At 35.3% G+C, this 18,805-nt stretch overlaps 1 protein-coding gene across 1 annotated transcript in view; it reads left to right on the top strand.

Annotated features, from left to right (window-relative positions):
* Positions 1-16,613, top strand: part of Cpsf73 (cleavage and polyadenylation specificity factor 73) — a 65,445-nt gene extending 48,832 nt beyond the window's left edge. Inside the window, exons 13-16 of the mRNA XM_081742580.1 lie at positions 1,424-1,608; positions 4,411-4,539; positions 11,114-11,236; positions 16,411-16,613. Of these exons, the coding sequence (XP_081598706.1) occupies positions 1,424-1,608; positions 4,411-4,539; positions 11,114-11,236; positions 16,411-16,497 (524 nt within the window). The 3' untranslated portion in view covers positions 16,498-16,613. The remainder of the gene's footprint in view (positions 1-1,423; positions 1,609-4,410; positions 4,540-11,113; positions 11,237-16,410) is intronic.
* Positions 16,614-18,805: the final 2,192 nt, after the last annotated feature.

Genomic DNA, 18,805 nt, shown 5'->3' with positions numbered 1-18,805 from the left:
CCCGCCCCTCACATTTTTCGAACGCCAGGGAGCCGCGCGGCGGGAAAAGTTCCGGTACTTTTCAATCACACCTTGTACACCTTCATTCCACTAATCAGATGTTGGACTCAATTGAATCTGCGGCGATGAACCAACAGAGTGATACTCCCAAGACATGGAGTTGGTTATTCTCCAATGGAGCGACGTGCTCCTTACGACGATTCTGCACCTTCCTAAACCTTGTGGCGAATACCCCATGTCGATGTGTCCTCCGTGGTTTTGCTAAATCAAAAAACGATGAGTTCGACATTTAGTGAATTAGGAAGTGTTAGGCTAGGCGGAAAAGAACGCGGAAAAACAAGAAGGAAACTAATCGCGTTTATTGACAATTTCAAAAGTAACAATTAATAAATACATGCTTATACAAACTGTCTGGCAATGTACATTAATAAAAGTTTTGTTCCGTTGGATTTTAAATGTTCATAGTTCTTTCGTAGATAAATGTAATTTAATAAAGTAATTGAATTTGGCGAATTAAGTTAAGAGTTTATACAATTATCACATGGTCACTTCACATCTAATACACAGCTACTTCACAATATTATAATGTGGAAACGTCATTTCATGACTTTGTCGTCAAGCCGGCACGGGTTAACGTTGTCGTAGGGAACTACTATTTCACTAATGCGTGTTTACGGTCACATAGAATCCATTTAGTGGGTGTGCGTACCGCAACACGAAATTACCCTAAATAAGGGACACCCTAATATATATATTAACCGACTTAAAATCAGAAAATAATTCATTAATATTATCTGCAAAGAACACTTAAAGCCTGTGCCTAGCCAAAAAATTAATGCTTTAGAAAATTATCATTGAAACTAATTTTATATTAGGTATTAATTTGTTTGACTTCAATTTTTTTTCTGCTTTTAAGCGCTATCAGTATTATTATTTTCTACTTTTTAGCGCTTTTGTTGAAGTCGGTTAATAGTGCTTTCTGAAAATTAAATTAATTTTTTTTTTAAATTTAACGTCCTACATTTTGGTCCTTTCTTTTAAAGAAGATAGATGATTAATGAAAGTAAATTATTATGGAAAATTAATGGAATGAGAAAATAGGAGGAAACTCCACGGACAAAATGTCCACCACAAACTCATAATCCTGGAATCTTGCCAGTGATCTGTGGAACTAGAGTTGAGCGCTTTGTCGCTAAGTCAGCGTGCTCCTTTCTGCATTATTTTTGGTCCTTTACATGAGTGATGATAATGTGTTTTGATATTGAATAGAAAACAATAATACAAGAAAGGTTGTGTTTTTAAGTATTACACATTAATGACCTGTATTTTTTCCTTATTCAGTAACGTGTATTTCTAAATGTTATACATTATTTGACACTTCATCTTACGCTTCTATATAAAGGTGAGTTGTTCTTTCTTTCAGAGTACACAGATATGACAATGAGTCAAGTTGTTCAGCGACAAAGCGTGCATTACACAGGTCACATTCCTCTCCTCAGGCATTTGCTGACTCAGATAGCTGGCACTGTGGAGATGGTCGAAGAAAAGAAGCTAAGAGTATTCAACAATATAGATGTCATCATGGAAAATAAGGTTGTCACTTTGGAGGTGAGGATACTAATAGTAACTTGAAAAGTATGACGCAGTAGCATCATTAAATAAGGTATCAGCTCGTATGATACTAACTCATGCAGACAGAAGTTCGTTTCTTCCTTATGTTAATGAATTGCATCCGGCAGCCCTAAGCTGTAAAACTCATTTTCCTCCATCGATCAAGTTCAGTTTGATGGCTCTGATGATGAACAATTGCATAACATTGGAGCTTTTATCGGAGGAGGCTTCTGTTCAGCATAATTGACCCAGTTTAGCCCAGTCACCCTTCAATATTTTCCAGAGTTCTCAAGTGTTGTAATTCAACATTTTGTGATGTTGCGTTTTAATAAGCCAAAGGCACAAAAGTCCATGCAAACGTTAGTATGAGCGCTACTTAGCGGGTGATTAATGGCGTTGTGTCATCACCCTAGATGAGGCGTGGGTCTGTTTGACCAAGTCAAAGCAGGTGTATGCGATTTAGTACCGTTCTATTGATGGAAAGGAGTACGGACAGTGGATTCGACATTCCATCCCATATATTGCCAACATATCCCTGCTTTGTGTGACAATGATACCGCCAAAGTCCACATCCACCAAGACAAAGCGAACAGACACACTGCCAAAGCAACGGTAGTCTACATGGTTCGTATGGAACAGGGGACAGGTACCAAGGCAGTGGACCATTTAGACACATTCCCCTTGAATTGTCAGATGCATGACCAATAGATTTTTGTGCCTCAGACCTATTAAAATGGAACATTACAAAACGTTGAGCTACAATAGTTGAGGGACTCTGGAAAGTATTTAAGTAAAAGGGCTAAACTGGATCAAGCTATACTGAATAGAAGCCTCCTTCAATGGAAGCTCCGCTACCTTACTATTGTTCATCGCCAGGCCATCATATTGAACATGATTGGTGGTGGGAAAGCGGAGTTACGGCCTAGGGCAGGCGAGTGCAATTCGCTAGCATAAGGATGAAACTATCTTCTGTATCACAATACTTCAAGTTAACTAAACTCGAAAGTGTAGGTTATTGTAAGGTTCCATTTGAGTTCATTAGCTACTCCATATCCTTCCATCTTTATATTTCCACTCGATGGGAGACGTAGTGTTCAAACTATTGTGTAGCAAAAAATATATTTTCAAGATATATTGATGTTGAGGCCCAATATATGATCTCACGGTATTATTATTTATGTATTTATTTTAAGTATATGATTTGATGGATATGTATATAATTTGTGAAAAATACAATTTGCTGTGTCCAAAGCACTAAATTGTACTAAAGTGTTTCAGCAATCTCTGTTACATTTATCAATGGGTCTGGAAAACTCACATGGAAGTATTTCCACTTCTCAGATTTTTTTTTTTTTTTTTTTTTTTTTTTTCAAAGTGTGCTTAGGGGAAAAATTGTGAGATTAAAAGTTTTCATTATTGTACATACTTTGTATACGAACAATCAGGCTGTTGGACAATATTATTGCGAACACTTTGCATTAGAACTTCGTTTGTTCAGGCCTATAGCCTATAGATTTCTTACGGGCGAGGGGCACAGAAGTAAATATTGAGAAACTATGACAAAGACATCAAGGAACACCACATAATTGTTTATTAATTTATTATTTATGAATCTGTAACAGAGCTACAGTTCATTTTACAAAGAGAAAAATACTGACAAATGTTACGGTATACAAATCCAGGACTACGGAAGTTCATTATTTAGCTACCGCAAAAAGTCATGGCAACTTTTTTACTTATTTATTTAAGGCAGATTGGAACAAAATAAGAAATTCTGAAATATACAAAGGAAAATACATGTAGGGAGCTGGGTGAACATACATATCCCCATTGGGATATAGCACGAGAAAAATAAGTACAACAAATTATATTACAAATCATTTCAGGTACTATTACAATTATGCGTGAAGCTCAGAAACACATACCAGTGCCATCTAGAGTCCTTCGATATAGTATTCCAAAGAATCCATTACACATGCCAAGATGTGATAGCCGTACAGTAATCGAATCTTCTGATTTCACGACTCACTGCTGTGGCAGTGTTTTCACATGTTCGAAAGCTTTTTTCTCGTAATGACTTCTTCAGTTTTGGTATGAGGTCGAAATCGCAAGATGATAATACTTGCGAATATGATGGGTTCTCGAGTACTTCCCATCCTCATCGCGCGAGAAGATTCAGCACATACACTGTTATTGTGGCATCGTGATCCTGCCATCTACTGAATTTCATTTCTAGTTTTGAGAATATTAAAAATTCTGTATAACGTTCTGTTTTAGAGGCGGCAATTAAAAATTTAAAGCGGACACTGCTCGCTCTAGCCCCTCCGTGGCTACGAGCCTGTATGTAATGTAGATCTCTTTTGTATAAATAGAATTATATTCAGCATTGAAGAACTACTGTATAGTTTATTGTTACAATCATAAACGTTTAAGGTTACGTATATGCTTTTTCACCCTGTGACTATAAATCTTTAAGATCACATGCTTTTTCAACTTACCCGTTACTTGAAACTTCTGTTAAGTAATAGCTATTATATTATTATTATTATTATTATTATTATTATTATTATTATTATTATTATTATTATTATTATTATTATTATTATTATTATTATTATTATTATTATTGCTGTCTATGTATTATTAACAGCTACCTGAATTACGAAGTATCGAATTTCATTCTAGAAAGCTAGAATTGACTCCGATTGAAGGTGATATATCACCTGACCGAAAGACATCTGATTAGCTTTATCCATTTCTTCAACTGTCTTTATTTACAAAAGTTATAATTTCTTTCAGTGGGTGGCAAGTCCAGTGAATGATATGTATGCAGATGCAGTATTAGCAGCTGTACTTCAAGCTGAATCCTTAGAAGAGTCTCCAAAATTTTTCCCCGTTACAGCGAAAATGGACAGGATGCATTTCAAGGTATGGTAGACTAAGCATTTTTTGTATATACTGAGTGAGTAATTTAATTTATTTCAAAATAAATTAATATTTTTGGAAAATTTCTCCAGCTGTAAGTTTAGTTGGCTTATGCGAGTATATCATATATATACCGCATCATTGAAGTGACAATTATTCTCCTAGTCTATGAAACAAGCACTAAAGAATTCCGATAGGTTTGTTGATTGATCACGATTAATTCATAGCAGGAAACGAGAAGAGAATAATCAAAAGATATTGATGTTTCTGTATGAAAAAATAATAAAAGAAAGTTATTCACATGGGAACCACTCATCTCGTTCAATCTCTTACCGGACTGCAACAATTATAACGTCATGCATGAGAAAGTAATAACCGAATTTCTAACTCACACAACCTCTTGCTGCCAGGAAGGGGGGGGGGGTATTAAGTGTATAGGATCTTTACCTGGAGAGTTTGAATTTTATTTTATTCAGTCAAATCAGGTAAAGTTTTTGGTGAAGTTCTCTTGTGTCGTGCCCACGAATGGTCTCAAGGAAAAATAGACCTTCGTGGCCGATTGGTAGGATTTTCAGTGTTTTTAAGTTGAAAGGACACTGCTTCTATATCACTTGCATTCAAAGAATAATGAATAGTTTGTTCACTCTCCCAAGTAAGCTTTGGTAGTATCCACAATTATCAATTTAAACATACATGAGCGCTTAATTAATTTATGGGCGTACTAACAGGGAGTTAAGACACCGATAGAGAACAATAGCTAACAACAACAAAGTATTTATATACCGCCAGATCATAAATATCACATAATAAGAACATTTCGCAACAATCTACCACATTGGAGAGTCATCAATCATATTAAGGCCCATCGGGCGCAATAACATGAGAATAAGCAGTCTTGGAGAGACTGTCAGCCACCAATCTGTGGTGGTGAGGCTCGTACACAACAAAATAATAATATTAAAGAGTAAGGGGTAGCCTTGAAAAAGGTTGTTTATATATGGACTTTAAATTAGTCTGTATCTAAGGCGAGCTATGCAGCTCGGGTGGTAGATGATGTATTAGCACACAATTACAATATCAATTTAGTCAAGGCGCAAAGGCGCAGATGTCCATCTCATGCAATAAGGCTACCGAAAGGCCACTTGTCAAAGACGACAGAGTTCGGGTCTCAAAGCGATAGAGATAACTAGAAGGCGGCGGTCTCGTTAAAATTCGGACAAATGGAGTTAGTACGCGAAAGAATGAGTGATTAATACAAGATTTAAAGAACAAGCCAAAATAGATCTCATAGCACAATTGATATTCGTGTGTAAGCTTCTGCGAGTTGAAATACCACTGCTATCAGCCAATTAAGACTACTTAACAATTATCATATCAAATTACATCATATCGCTACCATTAAACAAAAGATATTACCGTTCGGATTAAAAGAGATCTTCAAAATCAAATATAAATAACAATTGACCAAAAGAGAGGAGCGCTGGGAATTCGCTCTATCAATATTCACATCGTTATATCAAAACAATAAAAGATTTCAAAGTAATTTTGAAACTACTTGGGAGGTGATCCCCTTTACAATTAAGCGTCTTGATGAAAAAGGAAATGCAAGCGATAGATATATGAAAAATTAAAGAAACTGTTGTAACCCACCTGAGGTCCGTGATCCTACTTCCAGGCACTCCGAAGTCGAGATGGTGAAGACTCCTGGGTTACCTCGGCGTTACCATAGACATTTCGTACACACCAGGTAGCACGTTTCACTTAACACACTAAATCACACTGATATTATCACACTGAAACACAAGAGCAGGATAGGCGGACGATTACCAAGACTTCGTACAGGATGATGTCTCTCGGCTTCGTGCAGAATTAGAGATCTTCTTAGTATTGAGACTTCGCACAAGCTGGTCTTCTCCTGGATCGAATATATTGGAATAAAGGTGAGACGAATGGTAGAACACAGCACCCAGACAGAATGGCATCCAACGGGACTTCACTCCGCAGGCCGACTGCTTTCCCCAGTAGACTATAGCACTCGCACGCCGATGAATGAGGCGTTAATAGATGTCTCAAGAAAATGATGAGAGATTCGAATGAGGAAGTATTGAGAATTTGGAAAGACGTAAGCAAGTAGTTCGAGGTATAGAGAGTTTTATTATTTGGCTCGTGTAAGTCCGTAGATTTTGTACAACAACAGGTGCTTCCTACATGAGGTCTCGAGAATTATGTAAAAAAAAGTCTTAGCACAAGTAAACTACAATTGCGAACGAGGAAGCATTTATGAGCCAAAGCAGTCAAGGTTAGTTATGGATCGTGAAGGGATCCGTGAAGAGTCAATTCTCAGAGATTGATAGATAGAGTCTTATTAGCAGCGAATAAGTCTAGATTGACTGCGTACTCACAGTTTGACAATTAGTACTGCACAGCTGAAGTTAGCACTGATGAATGAATTGACGATAACACACGCACTGTTCGTTACAAAATTAAGAGATGGAAGTTATTAACTAAGCGACCGTGGTATTAAAGTATTCGCTTTATACGCCGTGTGATGTTAATCAAAAGTTAGTAGCGACACGACAAAGTAGCTCTAGTCGGTAATGGACGTCACGGCAGATGGAAGTCTCTCTTTCGGAGAGGGGGTTCGATTCCCGGCGGGAGTTCATGTGGTTCGGATTCATCAGTAGGTCCACGTCTCATATAACCTCGCTGCTGAACGGGACGTTAAACTCAAAATCAACTCAACTCAACTCTCGGAGAGGGAGTTCGAAGAACTTTCCGATAGTAGTTCGATGCTGCGACGTACAGTAAGTCCTCGTCGGCAACTTAGTAATTTTCTCCTGGAGGAGCAACAGACGTAAAGTCTGCGTGTCAACGTCCCGGCGTAAGTTCCCCTTAGACGACGGACAGCATGTCCACGTCGTGAGGTTTCGAAGGAGTTCCACCGAATCGAGCAGCAGACGTGAAGTCTGTGCCACGAGGTTCCGGCGTAGTTCCCCCACGAGAGAGAGGGTGCACTAGGTTTTTGTTTAGCCGTTATCAATTGCACTCGGCACTACGGAAGTGTCGGGTAGATACGGGGTAAGCTTGAGTCTTACCTGATTGGAGTTTAATTATCTGTAAAACGAAATTGAGACTCTGAGTTGCACAAGACAACGAAGAGACGTTTCCTAAAAGCTTCCTTTACATGAGATATTTTTTTTTTATATAGAACCCTGATAACTTTAAGAGGTTAGATATTTGACCTCATGTGTACAAAAAGTCGTATGGTTACAGAAAGCGGGAATTTAGTATGGCAGTTTTAATTATTCCATTGCTAGCCAGATACATTATGATCCAAAGAAAATTTGGAGAGTTTAAAAGTTCAACTTCATACATGCACTGTGAAAATAATAACTTAGAATCTATGAGAATTTGTATTACGAAAAGTCAAAAACAGAGTGAGTAACAAAATTTATAATCGAACACTTGTGGTTTTCTTGCAAGGAAATTAGATTTTGTGTTAGTCTTACAGAATATATTACTGGCAAATAAAAATATCCTTTTCACCTCGGAACAAAATAAAATTTAATTTGGAGTATTCCTGTCTCTTCTGCTTATTTAAAGCTGTGATAACCAAGTGAAGATCCGTTACGTTTCTTGTTTTATATATATATATATATATATATATATATATATATATATATATATATATATATATATATATATATATATATATATATATATATATTACCTTCCCCAGACGGAAGAGATGATAAGTGAACTTCTTACCAGACGAAGTCGGCTTTCGAAGGGAGACTGGAGACAGACACAAAAAAACACAAATCTTTCAACTAAAAGAAGAAGAAAAAATAAAGCAGCTGGAAGGAACTGGATGAGCGCGGGGAGAATGCCTAACTTCTATATGTTATTCTCTTTTCCCTGTTTTAGGATTTTAAGAAAAAATAATATTCTATAACGTAATTAGCGAAGCTATTTGTCGTTAATTGATTAATTTTTTATGGAGTGCGACAAAAATTTGCGAAATTTTGGCAGTGGGTACGGACCGACACTACACTCGAAAAAATAAATAAATAAATGAAAATAAAAATAAAACTGTAAGATTTCGTAAAGAGGCCCATAGCGAGAGCTTGGAGAGCGCAGAAGGTATATAAGGTCTCTAGCCAATTCTTGTTAAGGAGAAAGATCTCGCTCTTGTTTCTCTGTGTATTTAGAAGTCACTTTTCGAATGATGTATACTTACGGAATCATAAATTGATTGTGATTATACTATACATCAATTGGTTCTTTATTATTTTTAAATTTGTTTACAGATGTCTTTATAGCCCTGTATGATAAAATCTAAGATTTCGAAGAGATTGTGCAGTAATGTAGCATCTAGCTCTGATTGCTGCTTGATTTGGAGTTTAACGTTCCTTTTTAGCACCAAAGCTATATGAGACATAAGCCTATAGCCATACACATGAGGTGTCATCAGGAAACGAATCCTGGTCTTGTTCCGAGGATACATATACTAACTATATAGACATAAGGTAGCTCCCTCTGTTTGTTTATGTATACAGTCGCTGAAAAATGTGGTATATGTATGGCATGAAAGATTGAAGGAAATATACTACTTGTATTTTCTTCATACAGATTAATGGTATGCGTAAGCAGACACCTCAGAAAAGCATACTGTTTTTATTTTTTTCGTCTACTTCGAATATTGATAAAAGAAACAATATTATATTATCGAAATGATAGTTTTTTTTTTTTTTTTTTTGTTACTTTGGTTTGCTTCCTAGCTTTTGTTTTCAAATTAAATATGAAGGGTTGGGGCACAAAAATATTGTATATGGGGCTTGATAAAAGTTCTTAAAATAGTTTTGATTGTGGTTTGACAATGAAGAAATAGAATAGCTTTCTCTCATTAAAAAAAAAAGTATTGCTGTGTGCTAAGCCCATCCCCACTTTTTAAAAGTTTTAACGAGTAACTTAAAGACAATGAAAAATATCAAAAATATAGAAAGTGATCCAGAAAGTATCTGCAAAACGATATTATATGAACTAATAATTGTTTTGTAGACGTGTATACTACATAAATTTATGACTGCAACAACTATGACGTCATAAACTGCGCATCCAATTTTCTGGTCTATAAGAAAAGGTTTGCAAGCGATTATCAGTTTATTCAATACATTTTTGTAGATACTACCTGGCTCACTTTCCATATTTTTGATATTTTTCATTGTTTTTGTTATTTACTAAATTAAAAAAAAAAAAATGGAGATGAGCTTAAGCGAAGAGTCTTAAAGCGTTGCGTAGTCAAATAAAAATAATGAAAAAAAGAATCCAGAAGTAATTTTTTGTACAGTTATTTTTCATTGGGTGCATAACGCAAAATCTATGATGCTTTCCAAAAAAAAAAAAAAAAAAAAAAGTAAGTTCATGCAGTACATAATGTACAGTACACCCATATTTAAATAGAAAAACGTAAGTTTTGAGCACTGTCTGTTTCTGCTAGTAACTTACATCGGGATTTTACAGTATGCGCCTTTCTTTATTATAACCTGCACTCTCTGGCATTATGAAATTCAGTTTGATTTGAGACGAGTGTAAAGGACCGCTGATTACTAATAAATGGCAGCACATTTCCCTGTATCTTTCCAATGTACTTTGTAGGGAGCGACAGTATTCAGTCAAATTCAAGAGTTCAAGAGATGGATGTTATTATTTTGTCCAAAACCAGAAAATTGAATCAGTAATCAAAGAAATATCGGTGTAGTTTTTTGATAACTTGTTTCTTTTACGTAATTAAAAAGAAGAGAAACTGGTTGGGATACTGACTGAGAAGGAACTGTATCATGAAAAAGGGTGCCGTGCTAGAGGGTACGGTTGGTGGAAAAAGAGACAGGAGCAAGGAGGTTACAGTTGATGGGCGATATAAAAACAGAAAAATCATACGTGAAGACGAAGAGGTTGGGTGAAAATTGCGCAGCATGGAAGCTTCTCAGTTACATCAAGTGACCTGGCAGTAATAACAAAATACCTATGATAATAATGCCGATGTTGTTTCTTTCATTGTTGAAAGAGTTTAATTATTGGATGCAGCTTTTTAAAGAGTAAAATTAAGCGTTCTCAACACTAAATAAAACAAAATGTTTAGAAATTGCACGTATTATTCTCTGTTTGAATATTTGAATATTCACTCTACGATTTGACTGAATTATTTTAAATATTGTCGCTTCCTGGAAAATACATTGGAAAGATAGGGGAAACGTGCTGCCATCTGTTGAACATTAGTCGAGCCTTTACACTAATTTTAGTTATGAACAGAGGACTTTTAATGAAAAAAATATTTTTTGAGTAAAGTTGCAAATTAGAGTTGAATCTTGTCCGTTAAACCATTTTCTACAGTATTGTTATAAAACAGTAAGAAATCTAATGTTCTTAAATAATATAAAATAATAGTTAACAAAGAAACGAAAATAATTGTGATATGATCGGAAAGAAAATTATTTACGAACTTTTTTTGCTGACATTTTATTTTGAGGTACTGTCCAAAAGACTGACTATTTTTCACCTTTTTTTCTCATTGCAGGAGTGTCTCATTGAAATGTTGCAAGAAATGTTTGGGGAGGAATCAGTACCAAAGATATTCAAAGGAGAGAAATTGTATGTGACTGTAGATGGAAAGAAGGCGAACATAGATTTGGTTGACTTGGTAAGCTTACGTGGATCGTCACTGCTACTTTGTTACTAATGATTACTGAAGACTTTTTTTTTTTTTCTTTCTTTTTACATTCCAGTTGAATGGCTAATAATACTTTCTAGTATTCGACTGTTCTGAGTTCGAATCCCGTTTTTAAAACATTCTTCAGAGTGGTATCCTCGTACAAGGTCTAGATTTAGAGGATTTATTTTGGGTTTTAAGAAAATACGTAAATCGAAAATTCCTCAGGTCTGGTGGGAACTGAATTTACTGAACTTCTGTGATTGTTCCTCACCTTAAATTTACTATACATGACTTAACAATTGACTCAAAACCACGATAATTCTGACTTTTAGGCTAGTAAAATCAAGATAAATTTGTGTTTGGGGAAGCTCTCCTTAATACAGCCAATGTAAAATGCTTTCAATATTTTGACTGTAAACTCTTGAAAACCACCGAGAATCAAACCCGACACCACGTACATCACATAAGCGCACGCGCTAACTAATGAATTTCTTAATCGATTCTGTAAAAATCGTTTGGTTACATACTCATTAACATCCATATTTGTGAACAGCGTAATAGGAAACACATACAAAAAGAAAAGAAAAACTAAGTAATGGTCGAAAGTTTAACTAGCTTTAGCGTCATTTCTCATACATTTATATTTATTAACTTTTAAGATAGAGACATGATAATACTTATATGATGCATTGAAATTCAAGTATGCATTTTGATTTCGTTTTTATTTTATTTTATTTTTAATTCGACCATTTCTTTTCAGCAAGACGTGAACCTACTGTTTAACGTAGACTGAATCGCTCGTGCTTATGGCATCCCATGCCGAAGACGCGTATGCATGAAATTTCTCGGGTCTGGCGGGGACTAAATTTACTGAACTTCTGTGATTATTCCCACTTTAAATTTACCATATATGACTTGACAATTGACTCGAACCCACGATAATTCTGATCTTTAAGCAAGTAGAAATGTGTGTTTATGTATTCTATTTCTTTGTAAAATTTGAAATTTTATTTTTTGGTATTTTTCTATTCTGTATTTATTCGTATTCTATAACTATTACTTTAAATTACATATGCAGCATTTACATAGTTGTTTATAGCTTTGCTTTCATTCTTCATAATAACTTTTCAGAGGTAAATAAATTTAAAATGCAATTCAAGAACATTCATTCATTTCTTACGTGCTCGAAAAAAGAAAGAAAGAAAGAAAACGTACTTTGTATGTATTAAATTTTGAAATCGTAAAGTGGATAAAGAAAGTATTTTATTGTTTCCTTCATAATAATTTTTTATACGTATGAATGTCGCACCGAAGATTCGCTGTGAAGCTCTCGCCTTTGAAGCAGTGAATCAGTCTTTCTTCTGCCAGGAGCAGAAAAAAAAAAAAAAAAACTTTTGATTTTCCCCTTCGTTCCCTCTTGCCATTATGTTTGTGATCAACATACAACTTACAGACTAGCTTCACACAGTTGCCTTCTCTCTTGAGCGCCGCAAGGACATAAGAAACGCAAGAGTTCGCAGTAACAAAAAATGTGGGATTTATATAATAATTAAAGGCCAGGCGTTGAAAGATTGTTTTGTGGTAACTGCGGACGGTAGGTAAAACCAAACCAGAACACATGAAAGAAAGTAACATCAAGCATTGTGACATACGCTGTGTTGCCATATTTCTCATGGATATAAACCAAGATTGCAGGCTCATATTAAGATAACTAAAATTTGTGTTGGGTCTTCCTTATTCATAAACAGAAATATGTCCATAATTGTTAGCTTTTAAAACGAATAAACTTTTTTCTTCGGATTTATTGGGAAAGCACGTGACTCTAAATTACGTACATAGCCACTCTTGGTTGATTGGTTAGTTTATTTGGACTTTAGTATTCCATTTAGCATCGAAGCTATATGAGACGCTGACCTACAGCGTAACGTGAGTTCCAAACTACACGAGTTCCCACCGGGAATGAAACTTGGTCTCCCGCGCATTATCACGAGCTTGCTTAGTAAAGATGATGTAGCCTCACTGAAAAAGAAAAATGTTAATGTTATCTGTTTTATAGTTTTTCTGACCTTATGACTTTAGTGAAATTGTATTTTGGGACTTGTTTTAGACAGATTTTTAACACATTAATGAATTTTGAGTCCTTATAATCAGTTTTGTTGCTGTTTGTATAAATATTTTCATTTGAAATGTGCACCTTTTCTCAAAATTTTGACCTAAATTCATAGTCGTATTGAATTTTATTTAAAATTTTAAATGACATTAATTTGGCAATTAATGTAATACATCACTAACATGAATACATTTAATCGTATCTCTCTTGGACGCGTAAGTCCGTTAAAATTACACTGTTTCATTAAATGTAGTATGTTCCATCATATGACGAAAGGTTTAGGGGAGCACTACATTAAATTATGACGGAACATGAATAGTAAATGATAGAGCTCTTACCTCTGGTGCAAAGGATTCAAGATTCAGTCTCAAGTCATGTGAGTGGGTGTGGATGGTGTCATATTTTACCTCCGGAGCAGGATATTAACATCCATTTTTTCTTTCTCTCTTTAATGCATACCTAAAGTAGTATACAGGCTCTAGTTAAACACATTTTTTTCTTTCATATTTTATATAATTTAGACATACTAATTTTTTTTAACCATTTAACCATTTTAATATGCTTAACAATCGAAGTGACCACAGCTAAAGATATCGGGATCAGAGTAGAATTATCACCTCTGATGCCACTGGTCTGTGGCTCCGTATTAGGCCATGTGAGTTTGCGGGTGATAGCATCGTTTTCGTGATTTTTCTCGAGGTTCTCGTGTTACATCTCACATTCTAATTCTACACCATTTTTATTCATAATAATCATTCAGTTTCATTGCTTACCCACTCATAAAATCTACAAGGCATATTCGTGGAACGTAAATCGAACGTAAATAGATTCGATTGGTAAAGTTACACAGAAACTAAAGATATCGTAGCTATATAAATACGTATGAGGTGCATGCAGAATCACTGTCTAACAAAGAAGAGTTTACTCGGGGTTACCAGTGAAAGTGTGCCTGAGATGCTTCTTGAAATTCGTGGATTGGCAAGCCAAGAAAATTCACCACCCCACCGTTATATGGCCTAGAGATTAAACCTGGCACAATCTAATGTCAGCTGGTTTTACCTAGGAAGCTGCCGGCGCTCACCACCTCCCTCGCGTCACATTGCTGAAGATAAGATAAACTTTAGCATACTGTACTAAAGACTCGGCGTGGTCAGAAAGTAAGACGGTTGTTACATTGGGTTAAGCCTATATTTATAATACGCGTGACGCTAATATTCGGACAGTTACGTACCGGAAGTTCTATGGCAAAGGACTAATGAATTTTACTGCAAGTACATAGAGTTTTTCGCAGAGAATCGTGAATACCGACAAATACGGTTACGAGGGGAAGTTGGGGTTCGTAAAGTCGACAAAAGCGTGAAGGTGAATGCTACACGGGCGGAATCCATCATAACCCCAATTTATCAAAAGTAATTCTGTATTTGTACGGACCCGACAAGAACCAGGTGTGGATCCACATTTACAAAGCGTTCACCCATTCTCTTGGCGTTTTCTCATCAAATAGAGCAGAAAACAGGAATCTGTGGTATTCCCTTTCACATTTCTGTCGAATACTCTAATGGCAGCCATATGGATTTCTGCACTTTAGAATGTTGAAACGACGTTCGCAACATTGTCCCTTCACTAATTTATGGAAAACCTGCAGTGAGGGATGGAATAGAATTCGTGCGTCTTTGCTTCAAATTTGTTGCAGGAAATTGTTGTGTCGGATGATAGTCCATTATAGATAGAACAGTACTGGTGGCGGCGACTTGGTTTGAAAGTCGATCGGATATTACTCGATCAACCATTTGCATGTTATTGTGTCCTTTAAAGTAAAGTATATAACAACACCAATAATTTCTAATTATGAACTTTTATTATTGAAATAATGGTGTAAACATACGCCTGACGTGTTTCTAAAAGGTTAATGAGTACGTGACGTAAATAGAGTATCTTTTAGGGAATGTATCAATAAAATGTCATGTTTTTGCATATTTTAGACTATAGACTTTCAGGTTTTCTTACTTTTTTCTTCGTGTTTTGCCTCTCTTTAGTTATTATCTAGTTTTTAGTAGGAAAAGTTCTTGAAACTGATCTTTTTGTGTTAGATTCGATTGGTAAAATATTTCTACACTTTAAATATGGTGTTAATTTTTATTTAAATGATTGGAGATGCTTGAAAGAGAAGGCTGGTTTTTAGTATTTTGGATATGTTCTTTGGTACAAATTTCGTATTTCTCTCAATCATCCCTTTAAAAAGCTCTTAAATTTATTTCTCAAGAATGACTGAGTATTTGGATTTTGTTTATTTAATTTCCAGGAATAACAAACACACAAACATATATATACATACACACACACACATATATATATATATATAGTGGCGGACCCAGGATACGATCAAGGGAGTGCCTAAACCATAGTTTGCCGCTTTATCCGGTGTAAAGCAGTATTGAAGCCCATTTTATCCAGTATATATCTGAGCCCCTATACCCCTTGGGTCCATGCCTATATATATATATATATATATATATATATTAATGGTGGGCACAAAAATCGGTTTTCGGTGTTTAGGAAAATCGAAACCGGTTTTCGATAATTTTCAAAAGAACATTTATTCACCGAAACCGGTTTCGGTCTTGGCCCGGTTCCGTTTTTTTTTTTTTCTTTCTTCAAAATTGGTTCTATTTCTGACCAGAATAGTGTTTCCTTGTTCTCTGGAATCCGATTCCGTTTCCACAGAAATATTTTAATGTTTTTTTCCAAAAGTTTTCACCGAAACCAGTTTTGGTGAAAACGGAACTGGTTTTGAAGAAAACCGATAACCGGTTTTTATTTTTAAAAAACGGTTTTGCCCATCCCTAATATATATATATATGGTAATATTCGCACCTTCACCCGGTAGGAAGTGTTTCCGCATAGTGGGAGAAAAGCTGTTAATTCTCATTCCAGAGTATTTAATATTTCAGTTAAGTGCTATTTGAACCTGATCAAAACTAAAGTTTAAGAAATAGAGAGCAGAGCTTAGTTACTGTAAATTGATTTGAAATGTATGTGTATTTAATTGCAGGATGTGCGATGTGAAGAAGACGAAATTTTCCAACAGACAGTTCAAACTGCAGTCACGAAACTGTACCAGTCTCTGGCACCACCATAAGAAATCTTCCATGTTGTCAAGTTAAATAATGTAACAGCTGTTGTTAAGTTAAATAAAAATTCCTTTTGTATGTGTGAGTGTGTCAACTGCCAAATAAAATATTTTTTTATGAAATCGATCTTTCAAATGTTTTTCTAAGCCTTACATATATTTTATGTTTGAAATTTTGTTGCCTACCTTTGTAAACTTTGCTCACTCCTGTTTGGTTGAGATTCTATCTTTGATGTAGGTCGATGCCATATCACAAATGGGAATGTCTTGAGTGTTGTTTCGAAGGTCTTCTATCGTTTCTCAAACTTTTGAGAACGATGAGATCTTTTCACCTAGGGAGTCACGTCACCCTATTATTATTATTATTATTATTATTATTATTATTATTATTATTATTATTATTATTATTATTATTATTATTATTATTATTATTATTATTATTATTTCCATGTTTATACTCAGTGCATTTAGCAAGGAGCATATGCAGGGGGCTATAGCCCGGGGTCACCAGGTGGATAGGGGCCTCCACTCTGTCGAAATCACAACTGGCTATCTAAAAGGAATCATGAAGATACAATCATCATCATAAAATAAAACATGACCAAAAATCTGAAACATATTCGCTAAACTTTCCTACTGTACTTTCACAGAAATGTATTAGGTGAAGTCAGCAGGAGCCATTTATGTTTTCTAACCCCAGGCCTCTAGATGGGTTAATCTAGCCCTGAGCATTCGCAACACATAATGTTTCCAGTATTCATTAATAATAATAACCACATACCTCAAAGAAGAAAGTTAGTGGTGCTAGTTTCAAATAGTATTTGATTATAAGCAATATTGGTGTTGTAGAACTCCAGGAAGCATAGTTTATTGTTAGAGCTATTATAGTAAGTTCAACCACAAAATTATTTTAATAAAATGATTAAAAATGTTAGCAATATTGCTGATCTTGTAATCATTATGTTTTGTGATCTTTAAAATAATAAGCATATATTGTGATCCTTAAAATTCGAAGAGGACAAAGTAAAATACAATATTCCCAAGTTTCTTATTTCAAACATGTTGACATGATATAATAATAGGGGACACGGTGGCTCAGTAGTAGAGCACTTATCTTTGGTGCGTGGGGTCCGTGGTTCGATCCCCGGCCAAGTAACTTTGTGGTGGACGTGTCTGTTTTCTCGAGGTACTCCCGTTTCCTTCTACATTTCATTCCACCAAATTTTCCATCATTCACTTGCCTTACTTATCCGTTTCCTTTAGCCTTACGGGCATAATTATGGAACGTTAAACTAGAAGATTTCATTTCATTTTTTAACGATAAAATAATAAAGAAGGAAGATTTTACATAGTAATGAACTTTTTATGAAGTGTTAAACTAACATCATGCCCAAAAAAGAACCTTCCCCTGCGACCGCTTTCTGTTCCTCTGGAACTTTCAGTTGTTTGTTTAAATAAAAAGTAAACAGTCAAGAAATTCTTATAACTTATTTCATTGCAAGAAAAAATAATTGAGAATTCAGATTTGGCTGTGAGCACAATAGAAAATACGATTCAAAATAATAGTAAATCCAGTCCATCGCCACTCTGTTAGCACGGAAAGTTTTGTCCTACTAGACTTGATAAAGCACGTTTGTTTGCTTCGATCATTGTTTAATGAACGATTTATACTTTTTTTTCTGTTTTTTTAATTTTCAGAATTTCAAATGTTCAGCTGAAAGCAGCATTCCATTTCTTATCCTAATTTGACTGTTTCCTTTTTACTTTCGAGCGACTGTGGGGAAAAAGAAAGAATGGTGGTCGTTAAAAAATAGACTTCGAGATTTCGATGGATTTACATCTTCCGTGGTCCCTACAAGCCGAAAAAAAAATGATTTTGGGATGTCTGTCCGCCTATTCATTCCCCCGTCTGTTTGTCTTGATGAAAATGTGTTTACTTGTGTAGAGACCGTATCGTTCAACGAAACTGTATCAAATTTTAAACTTACGGTTTCTATAAGGGGGATGTTTCGAATTTTCTTCCTACTCCCAAAATTAAGGGTTGTTTACTGAGGAGTGAAGATAAAAAGTTGCTGTTTTCTCGAAAGCGATACGATTATTCATAGCACTACGAAAAACAACAAGTTTTGTATGAAACAACTACTGCAAGAAAGAATGCCTAGACTGTGACTTATTCTTTCTCTTTCGCTTAGTCCCTTTGTCTGAGTGGATCATTCTGAAGATCTCAGGTTTTGGGTCTTCCAATCCTTGTTTCAGAGATTGTAATAAAAGAAAAATGTACAGGTACTTAAAAAAAAAAAGCACATTGATAGGAACG

This window comes from Thermobia domestica, chromosome 16, assembly GCF_964235325.1.
Source record: "Thermobia domestica chromosome 16, izTheDome1.hap1.1, whole genome shotgun sequence".
NCBI classification, from domain to species: domain Eukaryota; kingdom Metazoa; phylum Arthropoda; class Insecta; order Zygentoma; family Lepismatidae; genus Thermobia; species Thermobia domestica.
The sequence above is the reverse complement of the archived record's forward strand: the minus strand, read 5'-3'. Positions and strand labels throughout refer to the sequence as shown.